The sequence below is a fragment of the Colius striatus genome, chromosome 2 (assembly GCF_028858725.1).
Source record: "Colius striatus isolate bColStr4 chromosome 2, bColStr4.1.hap1, whole genome shotgun sequence".
Lineage (NCBI taxonomy): Eukaryota > Metazoa > Chordata > Aves > Coliiformes > Coliidae > Colius > Colius striatus.
Genome location: NC_084760.1, coordinates 16940214 through 16965664, shown reverse-complemented (window position 1 = coordinate 16965664; position 25451 = coordinate 16940214). Strand labels below are relative to the sequence as shown.

Genomic DNA, 25451 nt, shown 5'->3' with positions numbered 1-25451 from the left:
TGTGTAATTAATATTGTATCAAGTGATCCTAACCATTAACAGGAGCCTGTTTAAAGTAAACAAGGAAATATTCCAGTAGGCTAAGGAAGCTGACATATAATGGAGTCAAATTGGAGTGGGATTTTTATTTGTAAAAGGTGAAGTTGTGCCGCTGCTGGTGGCACTGAACTGGGTTGATACATGCTCCATGAGGGAGGGCACTGCTCGAGCCCTCTGTGACAGTATGTTGTTGAACATTCCACTCCATTTCTGCAATGCTAAAAATAGTTGTCCTCATTTTAAAACATGGGGCTATGAGATTATTCTAGGGGTCTGGCAGACTCAGGGTGTTGGAAGGCACATATCCATAAATTATCAAAACAGTAAGTAGTGCTTGACTGTGATGATTTTACTTCTATTAAGATGAGTATCCAAGCAAGTAACCCTGGAGTACCAAGCTTACTCTGTAAATCAAGCTCCTGGCACTGCCTCAGTAAATAAAAAATGTTTGGGTTTCTTATTGAGGATGAAGAAGCATATGGCTGTTTCTTATTTGGTTTTGTATTTGTTTTTTAAATTTTGCAGAAACATATCTGCAAAATGCTCAAAAGTATTTCACAGTATTTGTTTCTTTTTCTGAGCCTCAAACAGAATCTCATGAATTTCCAGCATGGTTGCCATTCTAAGTCATGTTAATGCCTAAAATATTGCAAATACCAAAGTGCATTCCATGTGCTTGATACAAGTTTCTCTCAATTTTTTTTTTTTCTTTTTTTTCCCCCAGTGCTCAGGTGACACGATGCCAAATTCACTTTTGGCACTGTATTGTCTGGTAGTACAAGTAACAAAAGCGCTTACTAAAGTTCACAAACTTTTACATAAAGATAACTCCCCTTTTTTAAAATGTTTTTTTAATGTGAAAATCTCTTCTTTGGGGGGGAAAGTAGCTAAATGTGGAAGTCAAGATGTAAAAATTAGTGCAAATGCATTGTAAGGAAGTTAGTAAGTACACAGATGCAAAACTTACAAAGCATCTTGAAAACCTTCAGATATAATCTGAATCTCTAATTTTATAGGGTGCTGCAGTGCAGTCATAGAGTCATTTTGGTTGGAAGAGTCCTTTGTCAAGTAGAACCACTAACCTCACAGTGCCAAGCCTGTCACCAAACTAAACCATATGCCTCTGCACCACATCTGTACATCTTTTGAATATCTCCAGGGATCGTGATTCCACCACCTCCCTGGGCAGCCTGTTCCACTGTTTAACAACCCTCTTGGTGAAAAAGTTCTTTCTAATGTCTAATCTAAACCTCCTTTGGTGCAACTTGAGCCCATTGCCTCTTGTTCTATTCTTGATTACTTGAGAGAAGAAATTGGTGCCCACCTCACTACAGCTTCCCTTCAGGTAGTTGTACAGAGTGATCATATCTCCACTTAGCCTCCTTTTCTCCTGGCTAAACAACCCCAGCTCCCTCAGCTACTCCTCATCAGAATTATTCTCCAGACCCTTCACCAGTTTCATTGCCTGTCTCTGGACACACTCCAGCAGCACCATGTCCTTCTTGTAGTGAGGGATTCGACAAACAGCAAGATCAATAAATGACAAATATATCAAGAACCATGATTATAAATACACTGCACATTTCCAACATTGTTAAAGAAACCACAACATTAATCATTTTAGATTTAATAAGAATCAGTATTGATGTAGGAGGTTATTTTTTGCATTGTTGTGCTGAAGGGATAGTAATTTGTAGAACACTGATTAATAGTATAAGGCAGAACATCTATGGCTTGTCTCCACAAAAAATAATCCAGTGGATATGGGATTTTTTTCTAGTTTAGGGTGATCCAGTATAGCAGGGAAGATGAAATATTATCTGGTAACTATTAGACTGTGAAGACTTTTTCTCAATTCACACTGTAAATCTGGAGACAACAAAGGGCTAAGGATTGCTTGTACTGATTAATTAGAATTTTTCCCCAGCACACTAGCATCTATTTTTATAGAGGGGAGCTGGAAGGAAGATGCTGGAAACTCTGCCATGAGTGGCGTTAGAAAAATGGCATTTAAGCTATTTTAAGCTGTATTTTAATTTTTGCATATAAAGAGTGCTTTGTATTTATTTGCTTAATTACTTGTATGAATTTGATGAGTAATTGTTCTTTCGTTGCCTCTTTCTGCTAAGAGAAATTGAGGTTTTTCCTTTGTCTCTGTTCTTTCTTTGCGTCTGCGAGGCATTTTTGTTCTCCTTGGCTTGGAATCAATCAAGTGAATTTTCAAAACTTTCTTTTACTGATGAATTCTGGTTTGCTTAGAAGACTGAATTGGATGGTGTGCAAGTTGCTAGGGCAAACTTCTGTTAAGGAATTAAGACCCATGGATCAAATGAAGAAAGTGTTTGATTTTAGATTACTTTAATAAGTCTTCTAACCTCCCACTTGAAGTCATATCTGCATGAAGGAATTCTAACATAACTTAGCTCAGCAACTTTAGATTTATTCAGACCAAAATGAATATACTTGACAGTGGCATATTTCATGAATCTGTAAGTGGGAAGTGGTTCTTAGCTTCAAGTGGCAGATCCTGGTTCTCACCAGGTCTGTATGTGTTTAACACATTTCGCTAAGAAAGACCAGAAAAGGAAACCACTGCAATATTTTATCTTGTATTCTAAATTAGATATTATTAGTTTTTTTAACTATACCTTTTCCTTGGAAAGCTCTATATTAAATGCAGAATTGAATTGTCTGTAGCTTTCCACTCAGAGCTATTGATTTTTGTTTCCTTTGCTCAACTAGTCCTTATTCAGAAATAGAAGATGAAATTTACACTGTTATGCAGCTTGGAGAGATACCTTTCAAAACACTTTTGACACTCAGTTGCTGAGCATAACTTTTAAGCATCTGATTTCTTAAATGGAATGTAGAAACCCAAGTAAGATTCTTAATTTTGATGAGCAGTGCAAGGAGAAAGTCACTTAGAGGGAAAAGGGATGACTAGCAGTCAACTGTACAGCTGTCTTATTTTGCTTTTTTAGAACATGAGGTAGAGAAGGCAGTAATTTACAGCTTACACAGAACATTCATTTGGGAAGCAGGAGAAACAGATGTTTGTCTGCCTGGTTGCACAGAATTAACATTTGTATTTCCATCTGTTGAGTAGGTTAGGTACTCTCCTAGAGATGGTGGAGAGATCTAAAACTCCCCTTAGAGCAGAGCCTAGAAACCAGCAGCCCACTTCCTGTGTCCCTGTGGGACCTAATAGTTTAAGTGGAAATCCCTGTGGGCTCAAACACCTATTAGGTATTAGTGGAATATGTGGCATCCTTGCTAGGATTTTAAGTACTTGGGTAGTATTCCAACGTCTTCCGAAGTGCTTTTTTGATGAATCATGGCCTGAAATAAAGCTTAAGAAAGATTTTCTGTGATTCAAAATCTCTAATATTTTTTGTTGCCCGTTTGTCTGAAGCAGTCTACAACTATATCCACTACATAATTAGGTAACCTACAATTGTTAATTGCCTAATATTTTGGAAGTGAAATATATTTTAACCAATTACGAGTTAACAGACATAAGCAACCCTAGAAATCAATTCAGCTATTGTGCAGAAAACCAAAGAGAAGCAATATATGAGCAGGTGTGTTTTTCTCTTAGTTTAGCTTAGTCATCTGAGTTAGGTGTGTGAAATGATGGTTATGTACCTTTTGTTTCAGGGAGACGCTGGCTTAGTAGGTGCTCCTGGCATACCTGGTCTTACTGGTTCCAAGGTAACAAAAAATACAAACAAAAAACCATCAACAACAAAAAAAAGCAAAAAATACACCCAAAAATACAAATAAAACCCCCCCAACCCATCTTATTGTATGCATTTTCCCTCTCAACACCCTTTTTGTGAGCTGTCCAGTTTCTACATAAATTTTGGTTTAATTGATTATCCGTTTTCTGAGTTGTATAATGTGACAGAGGAACTTTATTGTCAACCTCTCTTTCAAAAGAAAAAAGGCATCTAGTGCAATGGTACAAACCTGCCTATCAGTATTATTGTGAATTAAAAGCAGTTGCCTAAGTGTCAGAATTGTGCAGGTCTTCCCAGCCACAAGACAGCAAATTAAAAAATTGGTAATTTGAGCATCTCATGATGTCAGCAAAATTAGATGAGGGATAGCACTGCTTCTTCCACTCTTCCATTTTAATCCTTTGCTCCTCTCCATAAGTGGAATATTGTAGGAAGGCCAGAAATTGCAAAAGGAGACATCTGTATTATAGACCTTGCTGGTAATATTTGTTAAACTTGACTGACTCTTCATGGCCAGAGTTTGTTTTTCTGTTGATTGCAGCTGTGTTTAACCATAAACATTTGGAATGAAATCTTAATGTCACATGCATTTGTCCAGCTAATTTATTTTAGATGATTGTAGGGGAAATAGTTTTGCTGCTTCCACAAATTAAGGAACTATTAAAAAAAACCACATCATTTTGTTCGGATTAAACTTGCAAGAAAGTGTTCTGCAGCATGACTTATGCAAATGGTTAATTTGTATATTCTTAGGGTAGATACTTCCTGTAATAAAGTGTAAAAGGAAGGAAATTACTTTTTGCAGATGAGATAGCCAGTGTTGCATTCTACATCTTGCTTACCACAATCTAACAATTTATACGTGCAAAGCCAAGATCTCATTGATTTTACTGCAGGCCTATTTAAAACACTAAAAAGCCGATCAGCCATTCTACAGTGAGTATCAAGACTAGTAAACAGTGATTGTCCATGAAAAAGCTTGCGTGAAATGTTTTGCCTAACTTAAGACAAGAGTTCTGCCACAGAAAGGAGACTTTCAGTCATAAATGTGGTGATTTGCAACTTTCACATTTTTATTTCTGCGTCATTTAGATTCTTTGAATCAGTGGCTAACATTGTTATAGTTTTAATGGTGCCAAGTGGAAATTACATAATATTTCTGTGTGCTTTCTGTTGACTCTATTTCTCATTTCTCTAATGAGAGTTTTTAAAAAAAAATAAATTCATATATATGCCAAAAAATCTGGACACTTGAATTGTAATTCTGAAAAAGAGGGAATTAGTTAATCACCCCTTACTTTGGTCAAGGCAGAGAACTGACTGGTTCAGTAGCCACATTGCTGTGAAGGACATGGAGGTAGACATGATGCTGAGTTACAGGCTAACCGTTCTCTGACTGGGAATACAGTGAACCACATACTGGACTACATTAGTAAGACTACATCTGGCAGATGAGAGGAAGGTGCTTCCCCTTCCTTTGCTTAGTGATACTGCATCTGGTATACTGTGTCATGTTTGAGGAGTCTTCCATCATCAGTTCTTCAAGAGGTGTGAAGAAGCCATAGTCTTACCAGGAAGCTAGTGTTTATTTGGGGGTCTGGAAAACAGGGCATTTAAGGAGAGTTTCAAGAAACTAAGTTTGCTGGGTGTGGCAAAGAGGAGGCCGAGGAGCAATCTAGTCTGTTCTGCAGGCCTGAGGAGCCAAGCTAGTTGACTTTTCAAGGACAGCTTCCTAAAATCCCAAGAAGACTCCATGCTGCTGTGCAATTTTATGAGCAAGTATGACAGAAAGCCAGCATGGATGAACACGGAGGATAGTCTGCAGACTCATTTCTGTCTGTAAGTGCTGAGAAGGTGTGGAGAAGCCAAAGCCAGGTTCTTGTCAGAATTGTACAGTGAAAGGACAAGAGGCAATGCACACAAGCTGAAACCAGATAAATTCTGACTTGATCTAAGAATAATATTCATATAATGAATTAGCAGTTGAGTAAAGACAGGATATGCCATCTCACAAACAGAAAAGCTAAATGAAGAAAACACTTCTATGAATTTGTCAAAACTGAATAAACTGTTTTGTATGTCCAACAGCTGGATAAGAATGGGAATCAGAGTCATAGAAAAAGGCAGGTTTAAGGGACCAACTTTTCACAAGAAAAGGAAACTAGATGAGCAGAACAGAAGTTTCATATGTTCAGAAATTACTTTGTAAATTAACCACTCATTTTTAGGTGAGGACATATGGAAGGTTATTTCACTATATCCCATTTTGCATGCTTGGTCTTGGGCATGAACCACTTCAGCCAAAATAAACAAACAAAAAGCCGCTACTGTAGGTGGTGGTTGAAAAGTCCACAACTATTTGATAATCTGTACATCTCCAAAACTTTAAATTTAATTCCCAGATGTATACTACAAGATGCTATATCAGTTGAAAAATTTGACAAAATGATGCTAGAAATTTAGCAAGTTATAGCCTGCTGATCTAGTTAACCTCACTTAAACTCTAGACTTCTATATAAGGAAATGACACACTCTGAAGGGTGAAAGAATATTTAGACTGATCATTCTGTTTTTAAAGTAATTTAGAAAACACCATATGCTTAACTTTGGAAGTTTTCCAGTCCTTTCATCTTCAGACCTGTAAAAGTCATATGTGTTGCATTGAGGCAGTAAGGCTGAATTCTAGACACTGGCAAAGACTTGGAAACTGTCTCTTGCTAGATGACTTGAGCGGAAAAAGAGAATGTTTGCAGGTTTTTTGTTAGGTGTTTTTTTGTGCTGCAAGTATATAATTTTACCTGTATGTCTCACAAAACATCATGGAAGTATAGATTAATAACGATATAAGCAGATTCTATTCTTGTCATACTATAGCCAGGCTGCAGACTATTTGACAAAGACATTAACATAGTAAGATTTTTTTCTGATCTAAAAATTACCAAATTTGAACTGGAAGAGCATTATAACAGCTGTTTTTATTGAATGGTTGTAAAATAAAGAATTCAGTTTGCTGAAATAAGCTGAGCTTGAATCAATATTTCAAACTCACCCTTTCTGTTTTTATTTTTCTAATACCTGGGTAGTTGGATGTGGTTTTCAAAGTGAATTCATTTTCTTTCAATACATTTTATCTATACTTTTCTCAATTCTGCATTTTGAGGCCTTCACAGCTGATTAGTCATATAAAAATTAAAACATATAATAAATAAATGTGATGGAATAAATGTATTAAAACTGAATCTGCAGAAGAACAACAGGACTATAATGAGCATGTTTAACATCAATGAATAGTTCAGAATTTTTAAAGCCAAGAAGATCCCTTAGGCTGGATGGAAAAGTGATTGATGAGTGTTAATCAACAAAACTCTAGAAAGCCGTGTAATTTTTTTTTTGTCTCTCACTTTGAAGGAGAAGCAATCAAAATTATTTCTTGTCCTTTAATACCATAATAAAAATACAGTGCAATAAAACTATTTTGAAGAATGCAATTACTTTAAGAGGTTTCTGTTTGAGATTTTTACGTTAATGTTTTGTGTTCCAGGGTGAACGTGGCTTTCCAGGTAGTAAAGGTGAAGAAGGTGAAAAGGTAAATTATTTTGTCTATGTTACTTCTTTCTTTTTCAGTTTAACAATTTGGTATAGGTCTTCCTTAACTCTTTCATGAATAAAATTCTTAGTTTTTTGCTATGTATATGCTTCTGAAGTGCTTAAGAACAAGGAGGTTTTTATGCGTGTTCATCAGTGCCATCGGTGCTTCTTTGTGAAACGTTTTTTCTGAGAAAAGATTTAGTAATGAAGTCTAACAGAACCATAACCACGGGACTTCAGTAGTGTTTACTGTATTCTTATTTCTCTTGCAACTACTAAATGTTTATTTATACGATATGACATGTATGATGAGATGATATGTTGGCATTTAAAGTATTTATTGCTTTTATGCATTCCAAATGCACTTTCATAGAAACTTATTGTATTGATGGTGACTACTGAATGTTTTATACACTTTTTTCCAAAGGATGTAAATTTAACATTTATAGCAACATAACTGACTGCCAGTTTAAAAAGGTTAATTTTCATTTCTATACTTCTGTGCACCTACACAGTAGTTAACATGAGTTTTGTTTCCTTAACTTGACTGCCAGTGGCCAAGGCAGTTACCTCTTCCTCAAACTGGAAGTGCAATCTTTTGCCTGTTAGACTAGTGTGTTGCCCTAAGGACATTCTTAGTCTCCCAACAGCCATAAAATCTTTCCAGAAGCCTTTCCTGGTTCTTCCCCAGCAGGTATCGGAAATGGAGCTTGAAGCAGTTTGTCCTTAATTGCGTATGCTTTGCAGTGGCCAGAAATAGTTCAAAAGCTGTGCATTAAAGTGGGAACTGAACTGTCCCTGTGGAAGGCTGTCTTGTCTGACAGAATGCCAGCCTGGGTAGCTCTATGGATGCAACCTAATCTTGTGTGCTTCAGACAAATAGGTCTTCACAGGTCATTAAAGGCAAGTCTGTGTTGAGAGATAAGAGCTTATTCTTAGATTACCTAGTAGAAACTAAAGTAACAATAGTAATAATTTATTATTGACTCTTCAGCTCCTAACCATGTTACTGCCTGGTTACTACTTTTTCCCTAGCTTGGGATGGTGTGGGTTAGGCAACCTGAATTCAGAGTCTTTTCTTGGATCATAGACATTTTCTCAGTGCTTCATCTCACTGTCTGAAAAAGGTGCAGAAAAGCATTTACACTGAATTTACATATCATAAAGGTGAAGAATGACAGATACTGCTATCCTGGCAGTGTTCAGATTGAAGAAAATGTAGAGTAGGTGGCAGCTTCTTCATTTTAAAAAGCTTGATGTATTTGTGAGTTAGACAACTTTGGACATTGATATGTTGGCTCACCTGCTATATCTTTTAAGAGGCATCATATAGCTTTCTAGTGTTTATAATTTAAAGAACACATGTTGTGAATTAGCAGAATTTAAGCAGATTTAAAATTGTGAAGGTTTTTTAGGAGGAAGTATTCCAGCAACCAGGAAGTAAGAAGTATTGGAAGTAAAAACGGCATCCATGGCAACTCACATTTATAATGTGAAGATTCAGTCTCTAAATAAAAGCACTTCCTAATCTTCAATGTTTCTAAGTCCTCTGATGGATCTTATTTCCTTGGTGGCATCTTTATTCATCAGTTCTGAAGGACTTATGGATTTTAAAATAATAATATTTTTTTCAGAATTTCTGTGCAGCTGTGCTGTGCTTTCCTAGAGTTTTATGAATAAATTGTGTTCGGACACAAGCACATGGTTCCAGCTGTTGCTGTCACTCTCTTTGCTTCATCTCCATTATTCAAACTGACTCAACTACTCAACTGGTATTTGCATTTTTCTTATGTGAAAGCTGAGTCAGCACATTTAGACCTTGGTTTTTTTTTCTTGTAACTTCAGATGTTAAAGAAAAGATACCGTTTAAAAGTCTTTCCAGTGTAACTATTAGCAAGATATTCAATTGTCCTTCAAATAAAAGGAAATATATGTATAAGGATCTTAATTTGCCAGTGATTGCTCAAAAATAATTTGGGAACGTCTCTTCAGAAACTATACATTGTGATTTATGAGGAAAGAGTGTGTTTTAAGATTATGGGAAGTAGGTCTCTGCCAGGGCTTTAGCAGATGCTTTGTTTTGCCTTAATTCAAGTAATTGAAGAAGAAAACGGTGCTGAGTTTCCATTTACTGAGACACAGTAGTAAAAATGTCTCAATATCTTTGCATTTTAACATAGCATCGCAAAATAAAATAGTTGTACTAATTTGTGTGTAACAAACGTGACTAAAAAACCTGGAACTTAAAACTTGATATTTCCCAGTACAAAAAACTATCCCATCTTGCATATTAAGAAACAAGCAAGTGCTTGCACACTCTGTTTTGTGTATCACTTAGAGTGGGACACAGCTGCATAAATGTGGGATATTTGCCCTTCTAAACTCTCTGCAGAAGTACATTAGAATGAACCATCTTTTATTTTTGTTTTTGTGACCATATCATTCCACAGAATTGAATGCTTGAAACCAACTCAACCTTACACTTCGCAGTTCACCAGATCAAACTAGTTGACTTTGGCTTTTATTGTACTGTATTCTTTGGCAGAGCAAGCTGCCAAGCTGACTACGTCAGGGATGCTGACTGCATGAGGGAGATGTAGTCAACTGAGACAAAAGTGAGTGATCATATGTAAATTAAAGATACAGGAGGCATCTGCAATTTAAACTGTTGAGAGATATTCTTTTAGGTGACTGAAAGGCTTCTTTGCCACACTTCTTTCACCCTGAGGAATCCATGAGTCTTGTTCTGCCTTCCTCCATTTTTTTTGGTCTTGATTGCCCTTGGTCTCTTATAGAAGCCAGTAGTGTTAAGGGAAGCTGCAGACCATGTGTTCTGTGAGTTTTCCTTCCCCAGGAAATATACTCTTGCTGTAATTTTTTTCTCATTCTCCTTTGTATTTAATTTGTGTGTGTGTGTGTGTGTGTTACTTAGACAATGACATTGTCTGATAGGATAGTCTTATAGCTGCATGATATTCTTATAGCTGCAACAAAAACGGTCTACCCATTTATAGTATGACTGAAAAAGAATATGCTGAGAGGAATTTTAATTGGTTTTCTGCCAGGAAGGCAGACTATATATCATGTGGATCCATCCTCTTTCTAATATTTCTCAGAAGTTTAATTATACGCTATGGAGGAATTCACACAGGACTGATAATAACTAGACAAAAGCTTTAAAATCCAAGATGTTCTTGGCAAATCAGACATGCAGCCTAAAAAAATTAGGATCCAACGTAGAAGGGACAAGTGAAAGGAATGACCTGTGGGTGAGAATAAATCTGAACTGTGAAAACACAAATCAAATAATATCTACTTAGGAAATAAAAATCTGAGTATTATTTGAATTAAAATCTCAACACAGGTAAAGTAACTCAGGCAGTTTCAAATGAAAGACTCTTACTAAGATGTTTTAAAGTGGAACACCAAACTGGGAGAACTGGCTGATTCACCAGAAGGCTGTGCTGCCATTCAGCAGGATCTCGACCAGTTTGAGAGTTGGGCAGAAAGGAACATCATGAGTAGCTCACAAGGACAAGTGCAGAGTCCTGCATCTGGGAAGGAACAACCCCCTGCACCCATTGACCTGCTGGAGAGGAGCTCTGCAGAGAAAGACCTGGGGGTCCTGGTAGATAATAACTGTACATGAGACAGCAATGTGCCCTCATGGCCAAGAAGGCCAATGGTATCCTGGGATGCATCAAGAAGCACTGGAACCAGGCTGTCCAGGGAGAGTGTGGAGTCTTCTTCCTTGGAGGTCTTCAAGACCTGCCTGGACACATTCCTGTGTGATGTGATCTAGGTGGACCTGCTTCTACAGGGAGATTGGACCTGATGATCTCTAAAAGTCCCTTCCAACCCTACTGTTCTATGATTTTATGAATGTTGTCTGCAACACTAATTAATCCTCCACTGTTTGATATCGGTAGGGCTTCATCTTACAGGTTTTTGAAAGGAGAGCACTGAGAATGACCGATGCTCAGGAACACAGTCTTTGAGGAAGGATTGCATGAATGAAGATTACTTAGTGTAGAGTCATCTGAAAAGAAATATGTAAACAGTCTGTAAATATATAACACTGCTGCAAAGAGGAAGGAAATAGTATATTTGCTGTGTCTAGTGCATGTGAATCACTGGGCTGAAAGTGCGGCAAGGAAGATGCTGTGTAGCCATTAGGAAAGGAGTTTTTAATTTTAACACTGTTGTTTATTATGAAAGTAATTTCCTCTTCCAGTGTCTGTACTTTTTATCCTTGTTACAGAAATGGGAACAAACTAAAGAAATGCTTGCTTCATGAAAATACAGGAGAGATCAGAAAATCTTAAATGATTTTACCGTTTTTTGTTAGTAGCATCAAATTTATGCAAGGTATCACTTACATTGATTTCTAACAGCACAAACACAAAGAACAGCAAGACAGTTATTTTTTCAACATATATCCTTGTTTGTCCTTAATGTCCAGCTAATACTTTTCTGTGACAAGACAGTAAAGCTCTGGAGTAGGTTGCCCAAAGTATTTGTACAGCTTGTTTTTCTTGAGGTTTTCAAGTCCAGTCCTGAGCAACCTGGCCTGACCCCATAGCTGAACCCTGCTTTGAGCACGAGGTTGGTTTCTAGACCTCCTGAGGTCACATCCAGCCTTGATTATTCTATGATTTTATTAAGAGTTGTATATGTATTTTCTAGGATGTTTTTAGCTTAGGTTTGCTAAAATTCCATGAAAAAGTTTCTTTTGCAATACAAATAATTACAGAAGAAATTGTTCAACGTAGTGAAATCTAAAGGTATCTTCAAAATTTAAGTATCATAAAAAAGGAGAACCTTAAAATTGATTAGGATGAAAACTGCCATGCAGCTGCTGGGTTGTCTGATCACAGCTCTGTTCACCTGAGCTGTGGCAATTCCTGTAGCTAAGGTTCTGTCCCTGCATCTTCTAAGTACAGTTGTATTTACAAGGCGAATCCTCTTGTTTAATTTTTACAGCCTTCTAGGTATTGCTACTTTCTTTCTTTCTGTCTTTTTTTTTGACTTCTCTCTTCCAATATTCCAACTTAGAGCAGTTCCTTTCTGAAAAATGAAATCAATGTCCGTCCTTTACAATTCAGAGTACGAAAGATGGCCAGATGTTGAAACCAATGACATGTAAAACCTGCCTTTCTGATCAGCTTGTAGATTAAATTTCTGAGACACAGACCTAATAAGCAGAGACATCTGATCCTAATTTTGATACCTCTGGGAAATATTATAAATACTGAACAGTAAGAAGTGAATATGTTATGGAATTGGTTGATACAGAGGATTATATGCAGAGGATTGTATAATGTACCAAGAAGAACCTGAGCCATATAGAAATTGCAGTACAGCAAAGGTATTTGTGTTCCTGCTTCAAACATGTCACAAGCCTCCAAGTTGGAACAAAAAGCACAGAACTCCCAAAATAATGGATTTTAAAGCCAAGGGAAACCCTGATAACAAAAGAGTCCACAAAATGGGCCTCCATTCTAACAACAAAGTCAAATTCACCAGGTTTTCTTTAAAAATATGCTTAAAGCTATGTCATGAAACAAGGTACATTATTTAATGACTGTCAATTTAAGTGGAGGAAAACAAAATCCAACAAACAAAAGCAAAGGGCAGAGACTTAGCTCAAGTACCATTTGATTGGAGTTGCTGAAAGGCAGCCATCGGGGAGGAGATGAATTTGTGAATTACACGTTGTCACTAGCAATTTTTTAAAAATTCATTTCAGAAATCTCAGTACCCAATTCTAAACATTTTGTCTGTCTCTTAGGTAACCCTTGCCTCTCCTATACTTCTATTGCTGTAGTTTTTTAGCTTCTTAATTTGCTGAGGTGAGGTATTTAACTGCTTCAGTTCAGATGAGTATCCATATACACTGTTTTGAGCTTGGCAGCTGTTATGAGCTTAACCAAGAAATGGACTCCACGTTAGATATGAGATGTGAAACCTAGAGAGGCTGACATCTTATTTATTTTGATACTTGAAGTATGTGCATCACTTGAGAGCTGGAACTGGCCCAAAGCCTGTTAGTTCATCAGAGAGATAACCTCTAAGATGCCTTTTTCCTCTGTTTAAATCTGTTCATTTTCTTTTCTCTCCTGGCTCTTGCTTTCTTTGGTCACTCTAGCAAATACTCTTTACCAAGGTCCACAATTTTTCTGTCATCTGGTCTGCCTTCTTGGTTGGAATATGCATTTGCCATAGTACGTTTCACAGATACAGTTCTTTCTATAATTGAACTCGAACACCAAGCATTCAGTTTTAAGGGACCTATAGAACTTGAACACCATATAAATTTCATTGTGATGTGGTAGCACGTGTGGAACAAATCTGGGGAATAGCTGTAACGTGTTGGGAATAGTAACAGAAAAGTCTACACGTTTACACGTTAAGTAAACCTGAGCAAACATGACTGGATTGTCACTAATAGATAATAGTGATTTCACAAAGCTGGGAAACTTAAATTCCTTGCCTTACTTATCTGCTTCAAAATACTGTTTTGAATTTTCTGTTTCTATTTTAGCTTAGAGAGGGGAAAGTAAATTATGCTGTTATAGAGGCTAAGTAGCAGTACTAATTGACATCTCACAAGATGTGAGTGATAGAGTAGGAGAATGGCTGTGCTTTGGAGGGGGATTCTTCAAATGCAGTTTTCCTTGACTGGTTGCTTTCTCTTATAAAGCATATTCTCCTCCAGTCTCACCCTTGAAATAAAGGATTTTAAAACAAGGTGTCATTGGAGCTAAGCTATGTAGCAGTATATGTGCTGTGATATACGCACTTGTAAACATTTGTAAACAAGAATTCTTTGATTGCTTTTACTAACTAAATTGATATTAAAAAAAAAGTTACATTTGACTGAGGGAAATGTTGAGAGTAAACCCATAATGACAGGCATTCATTGTTTTCAAAGTTTCATCCTTTTAACTTTCATTTTTGTGTGTTGTGATCATGCTTTTGTCTGTGTATACATGTGAGAAAAGAGAAGTAGTCTGGGGCTTGGCCAGCCTAAAGGTAGAAAAAATTGTCATCCGCTTAATTTTCTTCTAAACGCAGGATGTTCTTTGTATATGTTTACTATTTTGTGAAGTACAATTTGAATTATCCCAGGAAATAGGACTTCCTTTATTTCCTTTAGAAGAAAATTCCTAATAGATCTTAGTGTCAAGAAGATTTCCTGGAGGTTCAACATTTTCTACTTCATCCTATCACACCTAATAAAATACCTCTCTGTCTATCTTCCATCCATTGAGAGCAAGTAAGGCTATAAACTTCCAGTGTGTCTCTAGGTGTTGTCTTTTATTTCATTCTTCAACATCACATAAGTAAGTGAAGGGATCACCCTTCCTTTCAAAGGTGCTAGGTGAAGTTAATCGTTATTTAGTGTTGCTAATATTTTGATGTCTGTACCATAAATCTTGGGGATTAAACCAGTCCACGTAAGACAGCTCAAGTACTGTGGATTCTTCCAATCTGGTTGAAAGATAGAAGCTGTTACTCACAGATAGAAGATAGTTGTGAATCTCAAAGGTCTACAATTAAAGATACTAAAAAAATTACAATCAAGAGAAGCAGTTAGTAACCCTCCTGTAGTACAGCACATCTATTTGTCAGCGATGGATTCTACTGTAATCTATATTTATAATCTATCTGTTTTGTCTGAACAAAAGATTAGAAGAGTAAATTTGGTAGGCTGCAAATCTTGATGTTACTCTGACAACCGAGAATATACAGACCTGTTGTTAGTCTGAATATTTTTTTGACTAATGGAAGAGTGTTTATTTTGCGTTGTAGACTAAAGGTCCAATTCCCTGCTTTGCTTGGATAGTCGTGGAGTCAGTGCCACTGTGTTGAAAAGATGGCTTCTTATCTTTGCTAACCATCAATACAGATATTTTAATGGGGCAGAGGGAAGATTTTTCTCAAGCCCTTTAAATCCTATTTCATGCACTCAAGACTGGATGCTTTATTAGATGGATGTAAATGTGAACTAAGTTTTTTTCATACTCATGTCCTAATGCTGTGTCTGGAAGTATTAGAGTTTTCTCTTTCTCGTCTTATGACTTGTTACCTATTTGCACCTTTTTAGCTTTGAGATTCTTGAGAATTTTTCTTTGCTTTGCTCTGACATTGCAGGGAATGCTTTAGAATATTTTTCATGGGCTCATATGAATAGGCATGCAAGTGTTCTTGTTTGACAGATTTTTTTTATTATTATTAGCAAGCAGATTATATATGGTCACACAGCCACCTGTACAAAGGTATTCTAGCAGAAAATGAAAAACATATCATTAATTCTACAGGAAGTCTCTACCTGTAATATCAGCAGTCACACTGGCATTTATCCTAGTAAGCTAGACATTACCAGGCCTTATCCAGTAGTTCTGTGGTATTTGGCCATCTTCATACTGTTCAACTATCTTTGAAACAGGCTTAATCAAAACTACCTGTTGGGAAGTTGCCTATGCTAGCTTTTGAACCGTGCCTGGGGATTATATTGGGAAATGCTAATTAGACTCAGTGAAAGGTCTGCAAGAGACCTTCACAGCTGGAGTCTATCAGTTTAATGATATAGATGACCAAGTTCCAGGTCCCAAGCTGTATCACTGTATAATTTACTTACACGCACACATTTGGTCAGATTAAAGGTTCATCAGGCTCAGCATCCTGCTTCTAATGATGGCCAGAAGTGGTGCCCAGGGAAAAGCATAAGGACAAAGTAAGCAAGTACAGTGCTTCTCCCCATGTACTGTTACAGCCTCCAATTATGTGAGACTGAGACCTCAGCCAGATGTGTTTTCAGTGAATTTAGAAGCCTTCAACAGACTTCTCTCTCATTAGTGAGCACAGTTTTCTCTTGAATTTGTGTAAACTTTGAGCATCTGCAATATCCTGTGATGAGAAATTATGCCTCTTATCTTTGTGTTTGAAGAACCACTTCCTTTTGTTTATTTGGAACCTATTTCCTCTTAATTTAATTTGGTGTCCCCTATTTCTTCTATTCGACGATTCCTGCTTTCCTTTTCAGTATCAATCAAGAATCAATAAGCATTTATCATTCCTGAGCTGTCTCTTCCAAACTGAAGAATACCCAGCTTACTTGGTATCTCCTATTGTGAAAACTGTTCCGTGTTTTATCATCCTTACTAGCTGCCTCTCAATGTGTTTGAGTATTGTTGCAGCGTTTAAAGATTGTAGAGGCAAGAACTTCAGTCGCTATAATATGACAATGAAATTCTTTTTTTGTTCTCTGTGCCTTCCTAATATCTTCCCACATGGAGGGGTTTTTTTACCATTTTTACCCTCTTTTTAACTTTGAGTGTGGCCTCAAGAGCTTACTTTTGTCCTTTTGAGCTGACTATTACCAGTCATTACATCTAGGAAGCTGTGATTGTGTTCATAGATGTTACAGTTACATATGGGACATCTGGATTTTACTGTCTCCATCATTTTAAATATACTTTGACCAAACTTTATTTGTCCTTTTTTTGACATGTCGTTTTATCTCATCGTGCCCATATTGAGATTATTACAGCTCATCCTCATCTGTTTTATCCCTTATAAATTGGTATCGTCATCAGATCTAATGTATCTCAAAGTAATTTTCTTTGAGGTTTGAGTGTAAACAATTCATATCTTGCTGAGAACAAGATGAGTGTAGGAGAGAGTGACTTTGCCAATACCTAAATGCTGGTGTGAACTCTCAAATTCTTACTGCCTTAGATTAGAAATATATTATTTGACAAGTGCATCTGAAAATGGCAATGCATATATGGAGTACAATTTACTTCAGTCCACAAAGCTCTTCAAATTCCAATTGCTCCTGCAATGTAGGAAGCCTTTTGTGTGGTAAACCCAGATGTGAAGCTCTAGACAGGAAAGTACACATGATGCTCTGCAGAAACAGCCAAGCCTGTTCTGAATGAGCTATCTGGGGTATCATAAGCCTTGCAGTTTCATTGGAGGGCACTCTGTTGGAATATAAGGTTTAATAGCCTAAGCAGATTTCCAGGTCGTTTGGATGTACTGCTTACAGTAATGGTTACTTCTGTGCCACCTTGGAGGTATCTGTGAAGACATATCCAGAAATGGATGACTGGATACCATTACAGCTATGGATGCCTAGAAAAAGTGTCCTAGTTTGAAAACAACCAAGGCTGAAAATATTTTGAATGGTAATTTTGATGAACGATAATTAATTTGAAATTAATTTAACAGTTTTTATCTATAAGGAGTATTGCACATTTAGCATCTGAGAAAACATTCTAGGAGAGTGAGCAGACACTGACAGTGGTAGAGAGAAGAGCGTCATCCTTTCTCTACATCGATACGTTGAAGTCTCAGTTTCCATTTAACAACACTGAGGGTGATATGGCACCAGTGGAGTTAATGATGGGGCATGGGTTGGGGAAACTACAGAAAACAGAGTAGAGATGAGTATGGTCCTTGAGTGGGCCACTTGGCAAAAACAAGAGGGATGAGTAGCAGATGTATGTGTATTTCTGAGAGATGGAGGAGATGGGGTGTAATTCAGAAGACTAAGTGGACTATATCGCTACTAATGTGTGAATAAACCTCAAATTTCTAGTGTGCCCCGGCTCTTCCATTTGACTAACTGCTTTCCTGAAGGTATATGATCTGAATCTTGTCTGTAAGCAATAAATCTTACTCCTTTTCAGAGTCAAAAACAGAATACAGAATTTCTGGTTCCCTTGCTTTTTGCCAGCTTGGCTAGTGAATTGTTTGTGTGTTGTGAGTGGAAGCTGTCCCACGCTGTGCTTTTGGTTCACCAGAAGAGAGGAATCATCCTGTACTGCAGCTACCTAGTCTTTTAGCTCAAGTGATAGGGCATATTGCTGTGAATTAAAATATTCTGTCTTCTAACTCCACAGATGGTCTTTGGTGAAAGGCCTTATAATTCATTATGACAGATGATTTTGCTGTTTACCATTTATTAATCTGAACAGATTGAATTTATTAAAATATGATTGCTGAGTCAAAAGATAAGAAGCGCCAGAAAATAATTAATTTGCAAACTAAATGTGACCTCAATTGGATTAGAGAGAGGCCTGGAAATACCTCATCATATGAATGTTCCAATAAGATTAGAGAAAGCCTTAGAGAAATAGGCCTGACTGAAATTCAACATCCAGTCATTTCTGTTCAAACTTATTTTCTTATCGCTGTTTCTTGGTTCATCTTTTTTTATCTGCTTGTGCTATTTTTGTTACTTGATTATCTGTATCTTCTCTCTTCCTTTTTTCTGGCTCGTAACTTACCTTTCCTGTTGTGCAGACACCACACATATGTGTATTTGTCCATTCTGTTTCCCTATTTTACTTTTCCAAAAGCCATTTCAATTATATATTTGAGGAGTTGTCTTTAACTGGAAGTGCTTTGAGAAGTGTTGTAGGTAGGTAGAGTTTACTGTAACATCAGTACTTCAGCTCCTTACAGATCTCATGGCTTCTGCATAACTTCAGGCAGTATCAATGACACGTTCTTACTGTTAGCCAGGACTAAAAATCATTGTAATTGAATACGGCTGTAATTCTTAGTATTTTCTGACAGTGTAGTCTAGGTGAGAGGTTTTTTCTTGACCCCAGATCTGGTGACAGATTTTGCTTTGAGCAACTGTATTTCCTCTATTTCCATTTGAAAGTGCACATTTACACTGATACACTTGGATGTTTACATAGATACTTGTGTATATAGGGGCTTAGGTCATCCCCTTCTAGGAAATGTCGTACAACAATGAAAATATTTAGGAAGACACCAAGTAATAAGTTTCTAAATTAAATATATTTTTGTTTACTGAGGCGCAATCATTAAAGGAAAGCTTTTTTTACCAAGAACTTCAAGCGAGAAAGGAGGCTTTGGAGGAAGAAGTAATTGCAGCAGTAAAGAGTAAGCACAACTGAATCCTTTCTGGCAGGTGCAGTGTATTACATTAACATAGCAAACTGAACAGAGCTCCTGACGTGTGAGTCTCCTTTCTTTCAAATGGGAAGCAGTTCTTGGGAGTTGCTGAGTAAAGATACTCTGTAAGACTGAGCTGGCGGGGCTCCATGGCAAGGCCATCAGTACACTGCAGCTGCTGCTATCAGTGACATTATGTTGTATTCACGGTTGCAGAGGATTATCCTTTATGAAAAGGAGAGAATTGACAGGTATCTAATGAGAAGAAGCAACAGGATCATCTAATAGAACTGTATCAATGTTGTAACATTAGAAAACATTGTTTAGCATCAGTTACAAGTCTACTTATGCAGACTTGTAGCTTTTATAGTTTAGTTTCATATTGTGAGACCTTTTCTGTTGTGATATTTTGAAGGCAAACATGAATGCAAAGACATCCATTTGCAGATGAAATACATATGTTTAAGTGAATGGGCTCTCTAAATGGATTCTTGCAATTTTGAGTGAGACTTGTTTACAATTAGGGTAAAGATCAGAATTTATGAACAGAATGTGACAAGAGAAGAAAAATCAAAATTGCTATTCGTAGTGATCACTGTAGAACAGGAGATGACAGAACATGAATATACTGAAAGTAAAACCTGGTGTGTACATATGAGAAGGGGAATCTTTCCATAACCTGCAGACCGGTGTAGATGTTACCACTGAAAAGTCAGCAACACACATGTTTAAATTTAAGACTCTACAGCACTTTTTCCCTGCACTTAGAAGTAGTTATGTTTGTTAAGGCAATGTTTAATGATAAATATAGTCAACAATAAAAACGTCTTCGCCCTCCATCTCCACCTTTCCATGTGCTTCTTCCTAACCCCCGTGTCCTTGTGCACTTCTATTGCAATTGTTTGTGTGAAGTAAACAAATCAAGGAACTGTTTTGACCCCAAAAAGCTTTTTTGTTACTGGGCTATATCCCAGCAGGTTCTGTTTTTCCAGACTGCTGTCTGGTTTTCCTTCAGCAACCAAGGTATTCCAGAAGTATGGGCCTATGTTAATGACAAGACTGTGTCGCAGTCCTGTATAAATGGCTTTTGGGGATGGAGAGGAACAGTATACTTCCTTTTGGATGAAGCTAAACTGAAAGATGTACTCCAGGAACAAGCCTAAGGTCTGCAATTGCTAACGTCTCTTGAGTTCAGAAAAACAGAACTAAAGCTACTCCAAGACACGCTTGGAATAACTCCAACAAAATACATAATGTTAACTAGCACTCTGCATCATTTGCTCAATAGAACCTCTATCTTCTACTGTGTTGTGCTGTTTGCTATTGTAGACATACTTAGAAAATACTTATTTAGTAAAAGACCTGATGTAGCACGCACATAAGTCTATTAAGTCTCTTATCAAAGATTTGCACAAAAGTTAAATAATGGTGAATTGTACAGAAGCATGTGTCTAATGTAGCTAAGCCAATCAACAGCTTTATGCTGCTGCTTTGTATAGTGCACTCCTTGGCCATCTTTGTGTGTTCTTAAATCTTAGTTTAAGAAACCAAAGAAGCTAACTTAGAAGAGTATTTAATTTACAACAGAAGTTCGGAGTTTCTGTGACAATAAGTGAGGATTCAATTGTCTTAGATATCTACAGGGAGCATATTGTTAATTTTCCTCATATTATGAGGCCAATATATACTATACACAGTATATAAAGAAGTTTTACCCTGATTCCTTTTAGGAGAATTCTGTGCTTATTGAAGGCCAGTGTTGACTTAAACTTGCTTCTGTTGTCAATAGCCAGGCAGTAGATATAGCTCCAGTTTCCCAGGATGCCGTTTCTAAAGATGCTCCCTTCCCTTCAGTAGGCTACAGAACATTCTCTCACCTATTTATTCTAGACTCATTGATTTTTCACATCTCTCAGTGCTCCAGCTAGAACAAAAATATGACAATTGTTCTCATGCATGCTGGTTGTATGGACCGTTGCTAGGGAAATGGGAGCTGTGGATTTTGATCCTCTCAAAAGGAGAGAAAACTTCCTGCATTAAATCTATAATTATTAAGTTTTATGACAAAGGCAGACATTCCATACTTTTTTAGCTGGAATTTGAACTAGCCTTAGTGAAGTCTAAGCAGAGTGTGCTTACTTTGAACACAGACCAAGCCTTCTTCTCAGATAAATAACTGTCAAAAGACTGAACACATCACACCTTTAGATTGTAGCAGAGTCCATGGGAGTTTTATTGAAATCCCCATTTCCTCATCTAAAGTATGCATTTCTGTGACCTTAATAAACTACTTATTGCAGTCTGAGAAAATAGAGGTCACTACTACTGCTGTCTGTGTGGGCCTGATGAACACGGTTAATAGTCACTGCTACAGAAAATGCCATTATTTTGGTTGTCGTGTGACAGAAATAAAGCCAGAGGTACAGCTGTTGCATAAAAGACATAGCAGTTCATCAGCTTCTGCAAACACTTGACATTGCTTTAACCATCTGCAGAACATCTTTTAGAATCTAAATAACAATAGCAGTTGCCTGCCAAAACCATGAAAGCGTGAGTGTCTAAAAAATACTACGTTCTGTGAAAGCAATACTATTTGTCAACTGCTGACAAGAACAGATTTGCTTTAGGTTGCCTTAGGAGACCAGCCTTGAAAAAAAACTAGTTTATTCCTCCTATGGAAAAATCTTCATTCATCACTAACACTAAGCCAGTATAAACAGAAACCTCCCTACTAAAAGACAGATAGAATTTTAAACAATTGTAGCTGAAAGTCAAGTCCATTTGTAGTATTTGCTTAAGAAAGGAAAATATCATGTGCTCATTAAACAAGACAGCTTTTTTGGTCTCAGGTTTTTGTCTATTGATAGGTATGCAGGATACTTAAAATTATTGTGAAATTTGGTGCTGGAAACTTAGAGTAAAATTCAATTATTAGTTTTGTTTATGAGTGATGTAAGAGCAAAATTTTGTAAAGCTCAAGTGTGTGTGCAAGTCAAAACATGTATTTTGATTCACTTTTGTTGGGTACAGTAGAAAGAGCACAGCATCTACCTCGTCTCAAAGATTTTATAATTCATATGTAAAATTAAAGACAGAAAATGGGTATCTGCAGAACAACTAGACTTGGTTGACTAATTAAAAAATAAATAATTTGAAGCTGGATGCTTCACATGTTGTGCAGAGTTGGTGCCCATTACACCATAGAATTGTGCTGAAGGGAGAGGTTATGGAATGGACATAAATGGTATGGCTTTGTGTAAGCCTTGCAATGCCAAGTTTTACACTGAGTTTAGTATTTAAATTTCCAAGTACCTAAGTATATGTGTATGAGAACCAGCAATGGAGGAGGCAAATGGTGAACTAAGTTTTAGCAATGACATTCCTAATGGTTGAGAGAAGCATGAGGGAGTATTTGTGAAAATAGTGTGATCAAGTCCAGCTCTATAGATAGCTGAAAAAAGTTGTAAGGTTATGTCCATGGCCTGGATATGGTTTGCATCTGAGAGACTCATTCCAAGATTATTCCACTTCTTGGTGATAAATAGAATCAGTATTTTTCAGTGACAGAATAGGAAGCTTTCTCAAGGAACAAAGTGTTGAAAGAAACATTTAAACAAACTGAAATTGTTTGATATTGACAAGAAGGTACTAGAAAGTTAAGATGTCTGCTGGGACAGGAGGCAAGTCTGGAGTACAAGTGTAAATGGTAACTCATAGAAGTGATTATTGACTTTATATTTGAAAATGAGGTTAGCCAGAAACACTGTAGAAGAAAGGAGGAAAAATGGGACCATGAATGTACCTTGTATAGCCTTTTCATGGAAAGCTGCATGTATGAGTTGTCTGGCTGAATGCACAAGTCTTTATAGCTGGGAAAGCCTTTTGCTTTTGGGTTATGAAAAAAGGTATAGCACAATAAATAATGTGCAATACACCAGTTTTTAAGCTAAATTGATATTCCATGTATAGAATGTACTGTAAAACTTAGATGGAGTGAGTAAACAATAGAATATCCATTACTTTTCATGATGGCCTTTTTAGAGTCTTCAAAATATATTCTGTGATTTCTTTTGGTACATGCAAATTCCTGAAATAAACATCATATCGATTTTTTGAGACGCCTAGAGTTATTTTAGAAAGCTGTTTACATCCAATAAAGCCTCTGCACGTAAATACCAAGTAGCATTTGCAAATTAAGATCCCCACAAATAAGCTTAGTGACTTCTCCTTATAAACACTGACTGTACTTTCTATGAAGGGAGTATTAATACATTTGAGTGGTTATTAAGAATATGTATTATCTAGTAGACTGAAACTGCTTTCAGATAGATCACTCTTTAGGCTGTATTATTTTTCTTATGAATAAAACTTTAGTCTTAAGTGAAGAAATTCTCTTTCAAGTTGAGTCTGCGAATATATGATCAAATAATTACCAAAAATAGGAGAGTTTTTGGTGTTGATTTGTGTCCTTGACTTTAAAAAGGTTTGAAGAAAGAAAAAAAAAAGTGAAATGACGATGGCAGGATAAACTGTGGCAGGATAAGCTGTGGCAGGATAGCACACAGAGCAAAGTTTGCAAACCACAACATCCAAATTCCATGTGATGAAAAGCAGAGCCACTATGAACTTCTTAAGCCTCAGTACATTTGTTTGGAGCATTTATTACTGAATAACATAGCTAAATCTTAGATTGTGATGAGTGTTGTATAAATTGTAGCAAGGAAGGGTTACCCAAAATACCAGTATTTTTTTCTTCTTGTGCTGTCTAACATCTATCACCCAGAAGGACAAAGTTGTGACTTTATATTTCTTTTACCCTATCAAGTCTCTCATATGAAAAGGAAATAAATTTTATGTAGTACTCTAAATAGGTTCTTTTTTGTCTATGTATCACAATATTATTTAATGCCTTTTAGTACTTTGTTAATGATCTTGACTACTAGCTCTGATTGATATCAGGGAATGTTAGGAAGTCTCTTAGATTTCCACCAGATAGGTTATGTTAAAGATAAAGACCAATGTGAGATTCAGAGGTCTGTATGGAAAACATTAAGAGATCAGAGGAGATTGTTCCGTGTGTTTTCAATAAGGAATTGCTGGAAGCCTTGCTGTGGCATTTTCTAGATGTGAAATAACAGGAGTTTTCTGCAGGTTTAGTTCTCAAGTATATTATAGTTCTGTAGGCTACGTAAGAAAATACTGCAAGAAGGCAATAGCTGAGAACACTGTTGCCTGCCAGGGTGCTATGAAATTGGCAGACTGTTTTACAAATTTGTGTTTGTGGACGGTACAATGTGAGAGTTCAACTTTGACAAAGAATGTAACATTATGCCTAAACTGCATGACTTGATTGAATGTGGATACTACTGCTAAATCTTCAAAATACAGTTATCTGCCCACTCCCATTTCATCAGTGTTATTTGGTTTGATTTTTAATGTTCTGTTCTTTATCTCTGAACCGATACTAAGCAATCACTGTCCTTGGTGATAATGGCATGGTGATAGGGCAAACATCTCGGTTGTATCGTTATCCTGTATATTGCTAGCGTTTGAACTACTGTTTGTCTGCCTTTCAATGAGAAAAAAAAAGTAATTATTAAACGAGAGAATTTTGACTCCTTAAGACACATGCCTTCTGCGAACACTGTAATCATTGCTCTGCAAGGATATAATCTTAAGAAAAGCTAAAATTATTTTAATATGCAACCTTGTCACATTTTCCAGGATAGAGCAATCATAACAGAGCCAAGGAGCAGTCTGGAGTAAACCTCTGCCCCATAAAGACACACATACAATAAAGTATCACCAAGCCTGTTTAGCACATTCTTAAGGAAAATCTACAATTAAGGCAATTTCACTCTGTTCTTAGATAGATTGGTTTAGTACTTCTCTGCTTTTTTTAAGTGCAGTTCAGTCCCTGCACCCAACCTGAATTCTTTTGGCTACAAATTAAACCCATTATTTGTATTATTACTGTGGAAAACTTACTGTCCTGTTTATAGCATTCTCTCCTATAATTGAGATTCATCAGCATGTCCTGTATTCACTCTTTCCTCCTAACTTTTTTTTTTTCTCCAAAGCTTTCTATCATTCTGTTTGGGAGAAGAGCAGATACCTAAAAGTTAACAAAATTACATGAAAAAT

General features: G+C 36.7%; 1 protein-coding gene across 1 annotated transcript in view; it reads left to right on the top strand.

Moving 5' to 3' along the window:
• COL19A1 (collagen type XIX alpha 1 chain) overlaps positions 1-25451 on the top strand; it is a 185335-nt gene that overhangs the window by 55206 nt on the left and 104678 nt on the right. Inside the window, exon 8 of the mRNA XM_061989050.1 lies at positions 7321-7365. Coding sequence (XP_061845034.1) covers positions 7321-7365 — 45 coding nt within the window. The remainder of the gene's footprint in view (positions 1-7320; positions 7366-25451) is intronic.